The sequence below is a fragment of the Chelonoidis abingdonii genome, chromosome 4 (assembly GCF_003597395.2).
Source record: "Chelonoidis abingdonii isolate Lonesome George chromosome 4, CheloAbing_2.0, whole genome shotgun sequence".
NCBI lineage: Eukaryota > Metazoa > Chordata > Testudines > Testudinidae > Chelonoidis > Chelonoidis abingdonii.
Genome location: NC_133772.1, coordinates 103325008 through 103343321, shown reverse-complemented (window position 1 = coordinate 103343321; position 18314 = coordinate 103325008). Strand labels below are relative to the sequence as shown.

The window sequence follows — 18314 nt, the reverse complement described above, 5'->3', positions numbered from 1 at the left end:
TTTCAGCTCCTCCGTGGCCGTCTCGGTACACACCTGTGTCATCTCACGTGGACAGTGTCATCTCACGTGGACAGTGCTTCCTATGCACAGGACCGTGACTCAGATGTCCCCAGCGAGTCTTCCAAGAGACCGAGGCCCAGGAACAAGGACCTCATCAGTGGTCCTTCTGGACACCTTGGGCATATCACCAAGCCCCAGGTGCGCCTCCAGTGCCATCACACTCCATACCATCGGAACACCGGGTGCCGGAGGCGACTGTCAGCTGCCCCCCTCCTGCGGGTACAGAGGAAGCTCCTATTCAGCCAACAGACTCTCAGGTCCCACCTGAGCCTGAAGTCGCCCAGGAACAGGAGCCCACGCAGGACCCTCTTGTCCCTGGCCTTTCCTCTTCCTCCTCTCCAGATGAAGCGGTGGTGGGGACATCCTTCTCGGGCCCTCCTCCAATTGACCTGAGGGCACATCAGGACCTCCTGAGAAGCGTGGCCCTGAATATGAATCTTCAGGTGGAGGAGGTCCCAGAGATAGAGGACACTGTGGTGGATATTTTGTCAGCTGACACCCCCACAAGAGTGGCCTTGCCATTCATTCGTATGATCCAGGCAAATGCTGATACCATCTGGCAGTCTCCAGCCTCTATTCTGCCCACGGCCAGGGGAGTTGAGGGGAAGTACATGGTGCCCTCTAAGGGGTACGAGTACCTGTACGTGCACCCTGCTCTCTTGTCGTGCAATCAGTCAACGAAAGGGAACGCTGTGGCCAACAAGCCCCTTCTCCAAAATCAAAGGAGGCTAGGCACATGGACTTATTGGGCTGCAAGGTATACTCTGCTGAGGGCCTCCAACTCAGAGTGGCAAATCAGCAAGCCCTGCTTAGCTGGTATAACTATAACACCTGGGCGGCGGTTGGGAAATTCACGGAGTTAGTTCCCCAAGACTCACCAAGAGTTTGCTGCCCTTTTGGAGGAAGGGAAGAAGGTGGCGAGAACTTCTCTCCAGGCCTTGCTGGATGCAGCTGACTCCGCTGCCTGGACTCTGGCTTCAGGAATTGCCATGAGGCGAATATCATGGCTTCAGGTGTCAGGCCTTCCACCTGAGTTACAACACACCATACAGGACTTGCCCTTCCATGGCCAAGGCCTATTTTCTGAAAAGACTGACCCTAGGCTGCAAAGCCTAAAGGACAATAGGGTGATATGCGCTCGCTTGGGATATATACACCACTGACTCAGCGGAGATCCTTCTGGCCAAAGCCTCACTGCCCTTACCCCCTGCCTAGGCCACGAGAAGGCGCGGCTGAAGCAATTGCAGATGGCAGTCTGGACCCCAAGGGGGTCAGAATCAGGGTCCCTCCAAACCACCCACGGACCGAAACCAAACTTTTGAAGGCGCGCCCGAGGATGGCATACCAGTTGTTTTCCAGGATCCTTCCCCTCCTTTTTACAACCGCCTCTCCTTTTCCTCCCTGTGTGGATCCAACTAACTTCCGATCGTTGGGTCCTATGCATGGTAGAATTCGGATACCACCTCCAGTTTATTTCGCCTCCCCCATCCCCGTCCCTCTTCAGGGACCCCTCTCACGAGCAATTGCTCTTGCGGGAGGTACAAATGCTCCTTGCCATTGGAGCTGTAGAGCTGGTACCGAAGGACTCGAGGGGCAAGGGGTTCTATTCCCAATATTTCCTAATCCCCAAGGCGAAGGGGGTCTCAGACCTATCCTAGACCTACGAGGACTCAACAAGTTCATGATAAAGTTGAAGTTCCGCATGGTATCCCTGGGGACCATCATTCCATCCCTGGATCCAGGAGACTGGTATGCCACCCTCGATATGAAGGATGCGTACTTTCACATTGCCATTTACCCTCCGTACAGACGGTCCCTCCGATTTGTCAACAGTCAACATTTCCAATTTACGGTCCTTCCGTTTGGCCTCTCCACAGCCCAAGAGTATTCACAAAGTGCATGGCTGCAGTCGCCTCCTCCCTTCGTCGTCGTCGGATACTTGTCTTCCCGTATCTTGACGATTGGCTGATTTGAGACGCCTCCGAGACCCAAGTCACCCGTCATGTGGGCATCGTCAAGGACCTATTCAAAGGACGAGGCCTGATGAGCAACACAGAGGAATCCGCTCTCATCTCCACAGAAAGAATAGAATTCATTGGGGCCCTTCTGGACTCCCATCTCGCCAGGGCCTGCTTACCACAACCTCGTTTTCAGGCAATGGCATCAATTATACGAGGCCTACAAAAATTCCCGACAACTTCGGCTCGCACTTGTCTCGGCCTCCTGGGTCACATGGCTGCCTGCATGTTCATGACCAAACAATCCAGACTGCGTCTCCGTCCCCTTCAAACTTGGCTCTCCTCGGTATACCACCCCGGGCAGAGACAGTATAAACACAATCCTCACGATCTCCCCGAGCATCCTAGGCTCCCTGGACTGGTGGTTGATGCCCTTCCTGGTCTGTGCAGGAATGCTATTCCATCTGCCTCAGCCGTCAGTGACCCTGACAACGGACGTGTCATCTCTCAGCTGGGGTACCCACCTCGAACATCTCCGCACTCAAGACCTTAGGTCAGCTCAGGAACTGGCCTTGCACATCAATGTGCGGGAACTGAGAGCAGTCCGTCTTGTGTGCCAGACATTTCAAGGGCAACTACAAGGCCATTGTGTCTCAGTGTTCACAGACAACACAACGGCCATGTTTTACATAGACAAGCAGGGAGGAACACGTTCCTCCCCCCTTTGTCAGGAAGCTATTCAGTTCTGGGACTTCTGCATAGCCCACTCGATAGACTTGATAGCGTCTTTTCTCCCTGAGGTTCGGATCATCTCAGCAGATCCTTCCTGTCTCACGAGTGGTCGATTCGTCCGGATGTTATCCATTCTGTTTTCTGGAAGTGGGGCTTTCCCTGCATAGACCTCTTCGCATCCCACGAGAACAGGAAATACCAGATGTTCTGCTTAGTCCAAGGTCTCTCCCAGGGCTCGATCTCAGACGCATTTCTGATACCGTGGATGAGCCATCTGCTTTACGCCTTCCCACCGTTTCTGCTGGTTAACAGGGTCCTACTCAAACTTCGCAGAGACAGAGCCCTCGTGATCATGATCGCTCCAGGCTGGCCGAGGCAACACTGGTATGCCATGTTGCTCGACCTGTCGATAGCCAACCCAATCCTCTGCCTCTTTGCCTGAACCTCATAACTCAGGACCACGACAGACTTCACCACCCAGACCTGCAGTCTCTTCACCTCACAGCATGGTTTCTGTGTGGTTAAGCCAGTCTGAATTACGTTGCTCTGCCTCGGTGCAACAAGTGCTCCTGGGTAGCAGGAAACCTTCCACTAGGTCAACATATCTCCTGCTGGTGCGACCAAAGTAATGTTATTCCCACCGAGGTACTGGTCCCTACCATCTTGGACTACCTGTGGTCTTTCAAACAGCATGGCCTAGCGGTGTCTTCATTGAAGGTGCACTTGGCGGCCATCTCTATCATCCACCCAGGGGAGAGCAGCTGCTCGGTGTTCTCTCACCCCATGGTTTCGAGGTTCTTCAAGGGCTTGGAGTGATTATACCCACAAGTACTCCACCCCGCCCAAACTTATGACTGCTCCCTTTGAGCTGCTAGCAACCGGCTCGCTGTTGTACCTGTCCTGGAAAACAGCCTTCCTCGTAGCCATTACATCGGCAAGATGAGTTTCAGAGCTTCGAGCTCTCACGGTGGACCCCCTGTATACAGTGTTTCATAAGGACAAGGTACATTTGCGACCACATACGGCCTTCCTCCCTAAAGTGGTATCGGCCTTTCACATCAACCAGGATATCTTCCTCCTGGTCTTCTTCCCGAAGCCACACTCATCATGCCGGGAGCAGCAACTGCACTCCCTAGACGTTCATAGGGCGCTCGCATTTTATATCGAGCGAATAAAGCCCTTCCGTAAGACACCCCAACTCTTCGTCACAGTCACAGACTGAATGAAGGGCCTACCTGTCTCCTCCCAGAAGATTTCATCTTGAGTGACATCGTGCATCCGCACCTGCTATGGCTTGACTCAGGTTCCAATGAGCCACCTTACCGCTCATTCTACCAGGGCTCAAGCTTCATCTGCCACTTTCCTGGCTCGTGTACCCATCCAGGAGATATGTCATGCAGCTACTTGGTCCTCGGTCCACACCTTTGCATCACATTACGCATTGGTTCAACAGTCCAGAGATGACACAGCATTTGGATCAGCAGTTCTACATTCTGCAACATCTCACTCCGACCCCATCACCTAGGTAAGGCTTGGGAGTCGCCTAATTGGAATAGATATGAGCAAGCACTTGAAGAAGAAAAGATGATTGCTCACCTTTGTAACTGTTGTTCTTCGAGATGTGTTGCTCATATCCATTCCAAACCTGCCCTCCTTCCCCTCTGTCGGAGTAACCGGCAAGAAGGAACTGAACGGCTGTTGGGTCAGGAGGGGTATATATCCGTGCCATGGCGGCGCCACTCTAAGGGCCGACCCAGCCGACCCACCGAGTGTTGCTAGGGTAAAAATCTTCCGACGAACGTGCACGCGGCGCGCGCGCACATCTAATTGGAATAGATATGAGCAACACATCTCGAAGAACAGTAGTTACAAAGGTGAGTAACCGTCTTTTCAGCTGAATAGAGCGGGTCATTTACTTCCTGTGTTTTAATATAACACTCCTATTAATACACCCCAGAATGATATTCACCTCTTTTTGCAACTGCATGATATTGCTGACTCTCATTAGTGATCCTCTATAACCCCTAGGCCCTTTGGAGGGGTACTACTGCCTAGCCAGTTATTCCCCATTTTGTGGCTTTGCATTTGGTTTTTCTTTCATAACTGTAGTACTTTGCACTTGTCTTTGTTGAATTTTGTTCTTGTTGATTTCAGAGTCAGACCATTTCTCTGATTTGTCAGGGTCATTTTGAATTCTAATTCTGCCCTCCAAAGTGAAAATGAGGTCGGACCAGATTCTAAAATCGGGGAAGAACAAGTCAAAAATTACTTAGACAAGTTAGATGTCTTCAAATCACTAGGGCCTGATGAAATACATCCTAGAATAATCTAGGAGCTGACTGAGGAGATATCTGAGCCACTAGCAATTATCTTTGAAAAGTTATAGAAGACGGGTGACATTCCAGAAGACTGGAATAGGGCAAATATAGCTCCCATCTATAAAAAGGGAAATCTGGACAACCCGGGGAATTACAGACCAGTCAGCTTAACTTCTATACCCGGAAAGATAATGTAGCAAATAATTAATCAACCAGTTTGCAAACACCTAGAGAATAATAAGGTGATAAATAACAGTCAGCATGGATTTGTCAAGAGCAAATCATTTAAAACCAACCTGATAGCTTTCTTTGACAGCGTAACAAGCCTTGTAGATGGGGGAAAGGAGTAGATGTGGTATATCTTGATGTTAGTAAGCTTTTGATACTATCTCGCATGACCTTCTCATAAATAAACTAGGGAAATACAACCTAGATGGAGCTACTATAAGGTGGGTGCATAGCTGGTTGGAAAATCATTCCCAGAGATTAGTTATCAGTGGTTCACAGTCATGCTGGAAGGACATAACAAGTGGGGTCCTGCAGGGATCAGTTCTGTGTCCAGTTCTGTTCAATATCTTCATCAGTGATTTAGATTATAAGCATACTCTCTATGCCATTAAGTTGGAAGATGATACCAAGCTGAGAGGGGTTGCAAGTGCTTTGGAGGATAGGATTGAAAGTCAAAATAGTCTGGAGAAACTGGAGAAATGGTCTGAAGTACATAGGATGAAATTCAATAAGGACAAATGCAAAGTACTCCACTTAGGAAGGAACAATCAGTTGCACACATACAAATGGGAAATGACTGCCTAGGAAGGAGTACTGTGGAAAGGGATCTGATGGTCACAAGCTAAATATGAGTCAACAGTGTAACGCTATTGCAAAAAAAGCAAACATCATCCTGCCATGTATTAGCAGGGGTATTGTAAGCAAGACATGAGAAGTAATTTTTCCGCTCTACTCCGCGCTGATTAGGCCTCAACTGGAGTATTATCTGCAGTTCTGGGCGCTACATTTCAGGAAAGTTGTGGACAAATTGGAGAAAGTCCAGAGAAGAGCAACAAAAATGACTAAAGGTTTAGAAAACGTGACCTATGAGGGAAGAGTGAAAAAATTGGGTTTGTTTAGTCTGGAGAAGAGAAGACTGAGATGGGACATAAGTTTTCAAGTACATAAAAGGATGTTACAAGGAGGAGGGAGGAAAAATTGTTGTTCTTAACCTCTGAGGATAGGACAAGAAGCAGTGGGCTTAAATTGTAGCAAGGGTGGTTTAGATTGGACATTTAGGGAAAGTTCCTAACTGTCAGAGTGGTTAAGCACTGGAATAAATTGCATAGGGAGGTTGTGGCATCTCCATCACTGGGGATTTTTAAGAGCAGGTTGGACAAATACCTGTCAGGGATGGTCTAGATAATACTTAGTCCTGTCTTGAGTGCAGGGAACTGGACTAGATGACCGCTTGAGGTCCCTTCCAGTTCTCTGATTCTATGAAAATGCTTGCAACTCCTTCCAATCATCCTCCACTCCATTATCCAGGTCATTAATGAAAATATTGACTAATACTGGAACCAATACAGACCCTCTTTGGTACTCCACTAAATATGTCCTCTCAGTTTGACAGCAAATCATTGGTAATGACTTTCTGAAAACAGTTACTTGGTTGTGGTCCCATCTTATAGTAATTTGATCTAGACCACATTTCTCTGGGTTACTTATGAGAACGTCACGTGGGAGTGGGGGAGGGATAGTTCAGCGGTTTGAGCATTGGCCTGCTAAATCCAGGGTTCAATCCTTGAGAGGGCCATTTAGGGATCTGGGGCAAAAAAAAAAAATGATTTAGTTGGGGATTGGTCCTGCTTTGAGCAGGGGGTTGGACTAGATGACCTCCTGAGGTCCCTTTTAACCCTCATATTCTATGATTCTATGACTGTGTCAAAAGCCTTACTAAAATCAAGATATATCATGTCTACAGTCTCCCCCCTATCCACTAGGTGGTAACCCTATCAAAAAAAGAGATCAGATTGGCTTGGCATGATTTGTGAATTCCATGTTCGCTATTACTTATAACCCTATTATTTTCTAGGTGTTTACAAATTGATTGTTTAATGATTTGTTCCAGTATCTTTCCAAGTGTTGAAGTTAGGCTGGCTGGTGGGTGGTTTCCTGGGTTCTCTTTGTTCCATCTTCAAAAGATAGGTCATTTGTTTGCCTTTCTCCAGTCCTCTGGGACTTCACCGTTGCTCCAGGAATTGTCAGAGATAATTGTTAATGGTTCCAAGATTGCATTAGCTAGTTCCTTATGTCCTGTAGGGTGAATTTCACCAGGCCCTGCTGACTTTAATAGATCTAACTTACCCAAATATTCTTTTAACTTGTTCTTTCCCTGTTGTGGTTTGTGTTCCTTCTCCTTTGTTGTTTGTATGAATGTTACGTGTCTGGTCACAATTTCATTTTTAGTGAAGATGAAGCAAAACAGGCATCAGGGGCCTTGATGTCATCTAGTATTAGCTCTCCTTCCCCACTAAGTAGAGAACTTACCTTTTCCTTCATCTTTCTCTTGTCTTGCTCCTAATGTACTTATAGAACCTCGTTTTATTGCCTTTTATGTCCCTCGCTAGATATGTAACTCATTTTGTGCCTTAGTCTTTCTGATTTTTGTCCCTATATGCTTATGCTATTCTTTTGTACTTTTCCTTGGCAATTTGTCCACGTTCTCACGTTTTGTAGGATTCCTGATTTTCAGGTAATTGAAGAATTCCTGATGGAGCCATTGTACTCCATGAATATTATTAGTAGATGCCACTGCAATAAGCTTAGTTGGATAAGTGAGTTAGTTTTAAAAAACTTATCTGGAAGAAGTACCCGTGTGTGATAATATTAACCTGTTAATTTGAAACTGTATGAAATATCGTAACATTGAGGAATTTGTACAGTAATTGTTATGTAATTACATCTTTCTACAGGTGCCCTCCTCGTACTTTCTTACCAGCACTCTGCAAGATTTTCCTTGATGAAAGTGCGCCAGACAATGTGTTAGAGGTAACAGCTCGTGCCATAACTTATTACCTGGATGTATCAGCAGAATGCACCCGTAGGATTGTGGGAGTAGATGGAGCTATCAAAGCACTTTGTAATCGTTTAGTTGTTGTTGAACTTAACAACAGAACCAGCAGAGACTTGGCTGAGCAGTGTGTAAAGGTAAGTGTTCTTAATAGATTTCTGCTTTCATAGAAAGCAGAATATTTAAATATTTTTGAAAAATCTGTTTATAATATGAATTTAAAAACAGGAATAACTTATTTTATTCACTCTGATAAAATTGCTTGCTTGCACATTTATTGTCTTCACTGTCAATTTTTGTTCTGCCAACATTTCTGAAATTATTATTTAGAAAAAACTCAAAGAATATAAAATGTGAAATCAGGTGAAACTTCAGAATTAATTGCATATTTTTTTAATATAAATAGAAAGTTGATTTTTAATTTCATAGAACTGTAGAGCATTTTCAAAATTCCACAAAAAGGGGTTCGGGGAGTTGCCTCTGATCAGAATATGACAAGAAAATTGAGCTTCCATTTGAAACCTCTTGGTTTTATATTTTGTACATACACCTCTATCCCAATATAACGCTATCCTCAGGAGCCAAAAAATCTTACCGCGTTACAGGTGAAACCGCCTTATATCGAATTTGCTTTGATTCGCTGGAGTGTGCAGCACACCCCCCCCCCCCCCGAAAACTACTTTACCATGCTATATCTGAATTCGTGTTGTATTGGGTCTCGTTATATTGGGGTAGAGGTGTTGTTATGTGTGGATTTCTGCTGCTTGTCCAGTTACCCTAGGTATGATCTTAAATCAGCCTTGCAAAATGGTCAAGAAATTTGACCAACCCAAACAAATATATTAGACTATTCTTACCAAATAACTACTGCCCCTATAACTGCACATGAAATCCCTATACACCCCACCTATACACATCTTTTCCTTGGAGTAGCAAACTCACATGTTCTCCCAGTGCCCCACTCCTCCCCCACAGTGGACTATCTCTTTCATGACCAGAAGAAGAGCTCTGTGTAGTTTAAAAGCTTGTCTTTTTTTCACCAACAGAAGTTGGTCCAGTAAAAGGGATCATCTCACCCATGTTCTCTCTAATATCCTTGGACCAACACGGCTACAGCACTGCAAACAGTGATCACTCCGGTTGTTCTCAAACCACTTTACCATTCACTCACTCTTGAACTGCCCCAAGTTGTCACTTGTTCATCTCCCCATCCACTTAATCACCATTCATCCCCTAACATACGTTCTTTCCCCTTCCCACTAGATCTATTCACTCTCGGCAGTTTCTCATCAAGGCCTCTTTAGGCCTGCAGCTGCCCCTGAGTTCGTCTAGAGCCGGGGTCGGCAACCTTTCAGAAGTGCTGTGCCAAGTCTTCATTTATTCACTCTAAGGTTTCGCGTGCCAGTAATGCATGTTAATGTTTTTAGAAGGTCTCTTTCTATAAGTCTCTAATGTATAACTAAACTATTGTTAAAGCAGTGAAGAGTCCTGTGGTACCTTATAGACTAACAGACGTATTGGAGCATGAGCATTCGACGAAGTGGGTATTCACCCACAAAAGCTCATGCTCCAATACATCTGTTAGTCTATAAGGTGCCACAGGACTCTTCGCTGCTTTTACAGATCCAGACTAACATGGCTATCCCTCTGATACTAAACTATTGTTGTATGTAAAGTAAATAAGGTTTTTAATATGTTTAAGAAGCTTCATTTAAAAATAAATTAAATTAAATGTAGAGCCCCCCCACGACCGGTGGCCAGGACCCAGGCAATGTGAGTGCCACTGAAAATCAGCTCGCGTGCCACAGGTTGCCTACCCCTAGTCTAGAGTCGTTTTCTGATGTGAGGCAACTCTTCTCCTGGCTGGTCCACATAAAGTGCCACCCATATGGATTCTGCTGCATTTCCTCCCTTGCTTAGAGAGGGAGCACTGGAACTACTGGAAACTTTGGATGCTGTTGATGGAGGAACTGAATTTATTTTGGTTTGCCCCCTCAGTCAGCTGAGGAGATGAGAAGGGACAGTTGGCTAACTAGTAGTGTGTACTTCATTACAATTCAATTTCATTATATTACAGGTGTTAGAACTAATCTGTACCCGTGAATCAGGAGCTGTGTTTGAGGCCGGTGGGTTGAACTGTGTGCTGACATTTATTCGTGATAGCGGGCACCTAGTTCATAAAGATACTTTACATTCTGCTATGGCAGTAGTATCCAGACTTTGTGGCAAAATGGAACCTCAGGATTCTTCATTAGAAATCTGTGTGGAATCCCTGTCTAGTTTATTAAAACATGAAGACCATCAGGTACGCAATTTTAAATGATTGTTTGTTCATGTAGCGCGAGAGTTGCATCATTATATTTTTAGTTTGCTATTAAAGTAAAGTACAGGTTAGATGTTAATTATATTTTGCAGTATTGTACTTCAGTTGCCACTATAGGTTAGTGAATGGATGAGATGTAGACATATGCTATTGTTGTTGGTAGGTTGAATTTGTTACAAATCAGCAATTTAATTGTGCTTAATAAATCATCAGTTGGAATATTTTGTACAGTTTCCATAAGGAAGGAAAAATTTGAGACTCTGAATCATTATGATAGTTCTAATTTTTTCAGTTGCAAGAAAGAGAACAAAAATATTGCTTGATGCTGTCTGGCTATATCTAGCCCTAAGCTTTTATGGAAACAAACCCTTACAAGATCTCAGAAAACTTGCATGACTCTTCAAAGAATTTTCTTAAATGACAATTGCTCTGAAATTTTTTCAGCTAAGTTGTTGTGACATTGTATGTGATGTTTTCTTGTCTAACCTGAAAGGAAAAAAGACCCATCATAAATAGTGGAAAATTATATTAAATATTCCTTCTGTCAGTTTATGTAATCTAAATAGGTGCTGCCCAGTGAGAAATAAATGAACTAGTTGAATGCAGTGTGTGCGGGGAGTGGGGACAGCGGCAGTTGGAGTTTTATTAACAGCTAATGTGAAAGTTTGAGTAGTCCTTTTAAGGTAACTCTAGGAGATGGAAACGTATCATCTTCTAACAGTAGATGAAAGGACCCCTTGCTCTGCATCAGATTGGGTGGTCACCTAGCAAATACTTAGGCACTTAAAGCAGCCAGCCTTCTATAGAGTTTGAGCCCTCCTTTGTTCAAGCCTCCATCATCCCCAAACTGTTGAGTTTCAAGCACATCAAGAGTGGGAAGCTCTGAATACCATGCACATGTGGTCTAAATTGTATGGCTAATTTTTTTAAATTCTTTTGTAAGAATTACCTTTTAGAAGCATCTCATATCCTAATGGCACACACAATAGTTTATTTCCCAACTACGAATCCATAAGTAAATCTGTGTCAATATCCTTGAGAATTGCAAGAGACCTGAGGAATCATAAAAGTATCCATGTATCTCCTAAATTTCCCTAGGGAAATGTATATCCTTATCCTTGTTGATACACTTCTGGTTCAGGTCACTTACATCATGGGAACAGTTGTTCTCTCTCACATGTCAAGGCAGGAGTTAAGACCAGAATAATTTGGCCTTGGGGACAGTTCATTCTAAATCTGTTCTCTTTAAATCACCAGTACTGTGCTGATGATGAGGTCTGATCATCCATGTTTCAGTTTCAAGTCACAGACAGGGAGCACAAATGTATCCCACTACCATTCTCCTTATGCTTTCAACAGCGACTCAGATCATGTTGTGCTAGAATCCCACTTGCAGTCAGTCTGTCACTTTTTTTTTTTGCATGTTTCTGAGCCCCAGACTGTATTCTCTTCCAGTGATTCACATAGCACACAAGCAGTCTGGATCAGTCTAAGAAGACTAGATGAATGACTGAATAGTCTATGGGAGAGATGATACTCACGTAGATTAGATATATTCCTGGAAATATTCAGAACAACACATGCCCATAGCCGTACCTAATATGTGAAATAGGCTGTTCCAGCCAAGGGGATGGCCACAATGCAGGACTAATGTGTCCTATTCTAAAGGTTGTCATTTTCAGAGCAGTGACCTGCTGAGGCTAGCCATGGTCCCTCAGAAGGAACAAATTGCATTTCAGTATTCAAATGTGTAAAAGGTGGGAAACTATCAACACTTAAGGTAAAATTTAAGGAGAAACCTTTAGTTTCTGTGATAAACTTTTTTTTTTTTTTAACTAGTGCTGTACTCGTAGAGCTACTTCAAAAGTTTTTCTCTTTTTCATATATGTAAATGAACTGTGTTTTTGTTTTTCAGAAACTTTGTCAAACTGCACTTTCTAGTGGGAGGTATAGGTAAAATCACAGCTTTCATTGTTTCAATATCTCCATCGTGGAGATCTTAAAACAATTATAGGTACTATTAAAAACTGCTCTAAAATTTATTTTTATAATTTAGGATAGCTAAAATATTGTACTTATAATGCTGATGCTTTAAGCAGAGGTTCTTAGACTTCACTGCACTGCGATCCCCTTCTGACAAGAAAAATTACTACATGACCTCAGGAGTGGGGACTGAAGCCTGAGATTGCCAACCCAGATTGGGGGGCCCAAAGCCCAAGCCCCACCGCCCCAGGAGGGGTGGCCAAAGTCAAAACCCAAGGTCTTCAGCACTGGGTAGGGGGCATGTAACATGAGCCCTGCTGTCCTGGGCTGAAGCCCACAGGCTTTGCCTTCGTCCCCAAGCAGTGGGACTCGGGCTTCAGCTCCCAGCAGGTCTAACACCAACCCTGGCGACCCCATTAAGATGGGGTCTCGACCCAATTTGAGGTCCCAACCCATAGTTTGAGAACCCCTTCCTTAAAGCACTGTTGTTTTATGTTTATATAGTGAGCCTCTATTCTCCTTAAGTGACACATCTTGAGCATCTTATATATATCTTCCACAGGTTTCAGATGGAGCGCTTAGATGTTTTGCTTCATTAGCTGACAGATTTACACGTCGTGGAGTTGATCCAGCCCCATTAGCCAAACATGGACTAACTGAGGAGTTGTTATCACGCATGGCAGCAGCTGGTGGTATAGCATCAGGACCATCTTCAGCTTGCAAACCGGGTCGGAGCAGCACTGGAGCACCATCTACAGCTGCAGACTCTAAATTGAGTAATCAGGTGTCAACTATTGTGAGTCTGTTGTCAACCCTCTGTAGAGGCTCTCCAGTAGTAACACATGTAAGAATCATTTAAATACTACAGATCTTCACTTATTCAATATTTTTCTTTAAAATTTTAAAATTATTTCTTAATATACTTAAAAAACCTCTATTCATGATAACATTGTTGTGTGTGTTTTTTTTGTAAAGGAAGAAAGAAACATTTTCATATGGAAATAAAACCATGTATTTTCTAAAGTCCTATATATTTTTTTATTGTTCAGACTTTTAATTATTTCCAGGATCTCCTAAGATCTGAACTTCCAGATTCTATAGAAAGTGCATTACAGGGTGATGAAAGATGTGTACTGGATACCATGCGTTTAGTAGATCTTCTTTTGGTGCTACTGTTTGAAGGGCGAAAGGCCCTGCCAAAGTCTAATGCTGGATCTACAGGCAGAATCCCGGGGTTACGTAGACTGGATAGTTCTGGGGAACGGTCTCATCGGCAGCTGATAGACTGCATCCGCAGTAAAGATACTGATGCACTAATAGATGCTATTGACACAGGAGGTAGGCAAAAATATTCTGAAGATTGCATATTTAATTAATTCAAAGTCTAACTTTTATAGTGAATTAAAGTCAGAGTAGTTGATATCTTAAAGCTCTTATCAACAATGTGAGTTAATTTACATTGCTTAATACAGGCTAGTTCTTTCTGTTAACAGTCCTTACTTTGGGCTAGATTCACAAAAGGACTTAAGTGCCTAGCTGCTGCCTTGGGTGCTTAGATCTCAGAACCAGACCTCACTTGGATTCACAAAGCTGTCCCTGAATCCTGGGAGTGCCTAAACTTGCTCAGTACCAGAATATTTGCAGTAAAAGTTCACTAAGCGCTTATGTTGCTTCTTCTGAGCATGCACACAGCAGCCCCATGCCAGGGGTCTGGATGTGTAAGCCACAGAGTAATTCGCAAACTGGGTAAATATAGATTTCAGACTGGTAGCTGTGTTAGTCTGTATCAGCAAAAAGAATGAGGAGTACTTGTGCATTCTTCCACCTACCTCGCTGGCAGGCACTGATCACTAAGCATAGTCAGAGCTTGCCTACCAAATTGGGCCCCTAGAGACGAACTTACACAAAATGGGGGGATAGAGGAGCAGCTTCTTGCAAAAATGGCATAGGCGCCTAGCACCAAGAAGAGGTTTGCAGCTGAGAAATCCAGGCAAAGGGAAGCATCTTCCTGGAGCCCAGGCTTTGGTTCCTGTCCCTGAGGCGGTGGAGCTTCGCATGTGCTCTGGGGCTTGACTCCTCCCATTGGCTTGCTGAGGTAAGCGGCCACCTATTGTGCTGGCTTTTGTGAAGTGCCTGTTTCTCCCCATTCATTGTATAAGGAGAGTAGATGTGGAACTCAGTCTTTGTGAATCCTAGTGCTTTTCTAGACTCTTAAAAGTGTGATGATGCTGAGAATCTAGCCACTTGTTCTTTATCCTTGATTCATAACTAAGACTTTCAGAATATTTTTAGAAATCTGTTGAGAATGTTTAAAGTTTGTTTAAAGACAAAAGAATAGTACATTGTTACTTTATTTATCAGAAATTAATTGTGTTGAATGTATTGTACTGTGACTTTAATTAGTTATCTTGTATCTAATACTTTCAGCTTTTGAAGTAAATTTTATGGATGATGTAGGACAAACTCTTTTAAACTGGGCATCAGCTTTTGGAACTCAGGAAATGGTAAGTTAAATGCATTAACTGAAATTCAGTAATACAAATTATTTAATTCTTTGTGCAAAGAGATGTATAAATAAAGAAACTAGCTTCCATTTCTTTATATGTTACAGGTGGAATTTCTCTGTGAAAGGGGTGCTGATGTTAACAGAGGTCAGAGGTCGTCGTCATTACATTATGCAGCATGTTTTGGAAGGCCGCAAGTGGCAAAGGTGTGAATTCAAACTTGTGTACTGTTTTTGAAGCAGAAATCATCTGTTGTGAATGTACTTTTTTAAACTTTCCTACAAAATAAGATAACTTCTGTGATGTAAAGTGTCTAACATAAGTGTGTTCTCAAATAGTTAAATTCACCGTGTTCCATCTCCACTGTTTGTACAATAGAACCTCCGAGTTAGGAGCACCAGAGTTACAAACTGACCAGTCAACCACACACCTCATTTGGAACCAGAAGTACGCAATCAGGCAGCAACAGAGACACTCTTCTCCCTGCTCCTCCCCCCCCCCCCCCCCCAAAGTACAGATACTGTGTTAACGTAAGCTACTATTAAAGGAAGGGAAGCAGCATTTTTATTCTGCATAGTAAAGTTTCAAAACTGTATTAAGTCAGTGTTCAGTTGTAAACTTTGAAAGAACAACCATAGCGTTTTGTTCAGAGTTATAAATGTTTTAGAGTTATGGACAACCTCCATTCCTGAGGTGTTCGTAACTCTGAGGTTCTACTGTATTGGAAAGCTAGCTTCTGGTGCGGCTAAGTCAGTGAAACAAGTGCAAGTCCACTTGCACTTGTTTCACTGACAATTGGAAGTATCACGCATACACAATGTGCTTCTATTGTATATACGTTCATGCGAAGCCCAGGAATGAGCAGGTTGATAATAGGGGTAATTATTTAGAAAAGGAATTTTATTAGTTTTCTCTCAAAATCTGTTTGACTGTAGACCCTCCTGAGACATGGTGCGAACCCTGATTTGAGAGATGAAGATGGGAAAACTCCTTTAGACAAAGCTCGTGAAAGGGGGCACAGTGAAGTGGTGGCTATTCTTCAGTCTCCAGGTTAGTATGAATTATTATTTCCTGACTCTCTTCTCTTCTAGTGGTATGGCTTGCATTTTTCTTCCTTCTGTTTTCTCCTGGTAGAGGCATAGTGGAGTAAAATAGTAACTGTTTGGGCATAAGCATCTAATATAGAACTCTTTCTGTGCGTTTTCCCATTGAAGTTTAGTAGTGCTTTCAGTATGTGGCCCTTAATTTGCCACAAACCGTGTTGCAAAAAAATCTGTTTTCTAGAAGTATGTGTGTGTGGTCAGGTTGCCAGCCATGAGTGGAGATGGATATTTCAGTTTATTTGTTGGAAAAAGATTGGGTCAGTAAATGTCTGTTCCAAAAAAATTACATTTTGCAGGTGACTGGATGTGTCCAGTTAATAAAGGAGATGAAAAGAAAAAGAAAGATGCAAACAAAGATGAAGAAGAATGTAATGAACCCAAAGGAGATCCAGAAATGGCACCTATATACTTGAAAAGACTATTGCCTGTTTTTGCACAAACATTTCAACAAACTATGCTACCTTCCATAAGGTAACAATTATTCATTCCAATCAGTATCCATACACCTGCAGTATGTCTATTAGTTGTACAAACATTTGTGATTTAACTCAATAGAAAATGTCAGTAGGGTACTATTTCTTCAATAATTAGCTAAATTATCTGAAAATTTGATATTTGCAAGTGGCTAATGATCTTTTTTTAAAATTTGGAGACTTGGGGCGGGGTAAAGTTCTGCTGCACTCATCCTGGTACTTACTATTGTAAGGATAAAGCACATGTAACCTCAATAGTTTGATGTGACATTTAATGAAAAGCAATGTGATTGAACAGAAATTTAGCATGTGTGTTTGATTTTTGCTTGGAGCTTTTAAATATTTTTTTTTCTCTGTAGAGAGAGGCAGGATTTACAGGTGTCTTGTAGGAAGTGTATTTTAGCAAGAGGCTTGAAGGAGAAGGGAGAATGCTCTGGCTTGGGATGCTGCATGGGAGAAGTCACAAAGAGTATTATGTTTGCACAATGCCTAACACAATAGGCTCCTGATCTCAGTTAGTGTCCCTTGCTGCTACAGTAATACAGAAATCATAGTAGACTGGGAGAAGGACCAGAAGTGATGTCTAGTCAGATGGATTGGGCAAATAAAAATATATAAGAGCAAAGGGGCTAGGGAAGAGCTAGTTTAGAGAGCTTTGAAGGTCAGGAGAGACAGCTTAATTTGAAGCAGAAAGAAAGTGGTAACCAGTGAAGAGTACTAAAGGAGGAACAGGGCTGTAGTTGGAATGGCAGATAAAATTTCAGGAGCAGTATTTTGGACAGATTGAAAAGAGTACGGAGAGAGTCTGGAAAGCCTGCGAAGAGATTATCATAGCCAAGGCAGGAAATAATCAGGACAAAGATTTACTCTTTGGGCTTGAAGAGAAAAGGGCATATTCTGGAAGAACTGTCAGGATTTATGCTGTTGATAACGTAATGGAAGAGAAGAGTTGAAGGGGACGGCAAGGTTGCAGCTCTTTGGAATGGAGAGGATAGTGGGATTAAGGATGGAGGGATCATGGTAGACAAGCATCTCTATCTGAACTTCAAATGTAATGTTCTGGCAAAAAGGAATGATGTAGTCCTTGGTGTTTGTCTAAGGTAGAATACTGCATGCAATTCTGGTCTCACTTTTTAAAAGGGATGTTAAAAAAAAATTGAAGAGGGTGTAGACAAGAGCCACAAAAATTATCAGAAGGCTGGAGAAAATGCCATACAGTGAGAGACTTAAGGTATGTCTATACTGCAATAAAATACTGTCAGCTGACTTGGGCTCACAGGGCTCAGGCTGCACGGCTATAAAATTGCAGTGTAGACATCCAGGATCGGGTACTAAAGGGCTCTTTAATCTAGTGGAGAAGGCATAACAAGAACCGGTGAGTGGAAGTTGAGCCAGACAAATTTGAATTAAAATAAAAAGACAGTTTAACACTGAGGCCTGGCCTACACTATGCGTTTAAACCGATTTTAGCAGCGTTAAGCTGATTTAACGCTGTACCTGTCCACACTATGAGGCCCTTTATATCGATATAAAGTGCTCTTTAAATCGGTTTCTGTACTCCTCCCCAATGAGAGGCTACGTCTACACTGCGGGATAATATCAAATTAGCTATAATCGGTCTATTAAAACTGATATTATTAAGTCGACTGTGAGTGTCCACACTAGGCATGTTAATTCGATAGTGTGCGTCCATGCTCCATGGCTAGCGTCGATTTCTGGAGTGGTGCACTGTGGGTAGCCTTTCCGTAGCTATCCCATAGTTCCCAGTCTCCCCCGCCCCTTGGAATTCCGAGTTGAAA

General features: G+C 43.3%; 1 protein-coding gene across 1 annotated transcript in view; it reads left to right on the top strand.

Moving 5' to 3' along the window:
- Positions 1 to 18314, top strand: part of HECTD1 (HECT domain E3 ubiquitin protein ligase 1) — a 108069-nt gene that overhangs the window by 25549 nt on the left and 64206 nt on the right. The window contains 8 exon segments of the mRNA XM_075065856.1: positions 8032 to 8266; positions 10207 to 10434; positions 12998 to 13279; positions 13503 to 13773; positions 14863 to 14939; positions 15047 to 15145; positions 15875 to 15989; positions 16339 to 16513. Coding sequence (XP_074921957.1) covers positions 8032 to 8266; positions 10207 to 10434; positions 12998 to 13279; positions 13503 to 13773; positions 14863 to 14939; positions 15047 to 15145; positions 15875 to 15989; positions 16339 to 16513 — 1482 coding nt within the window.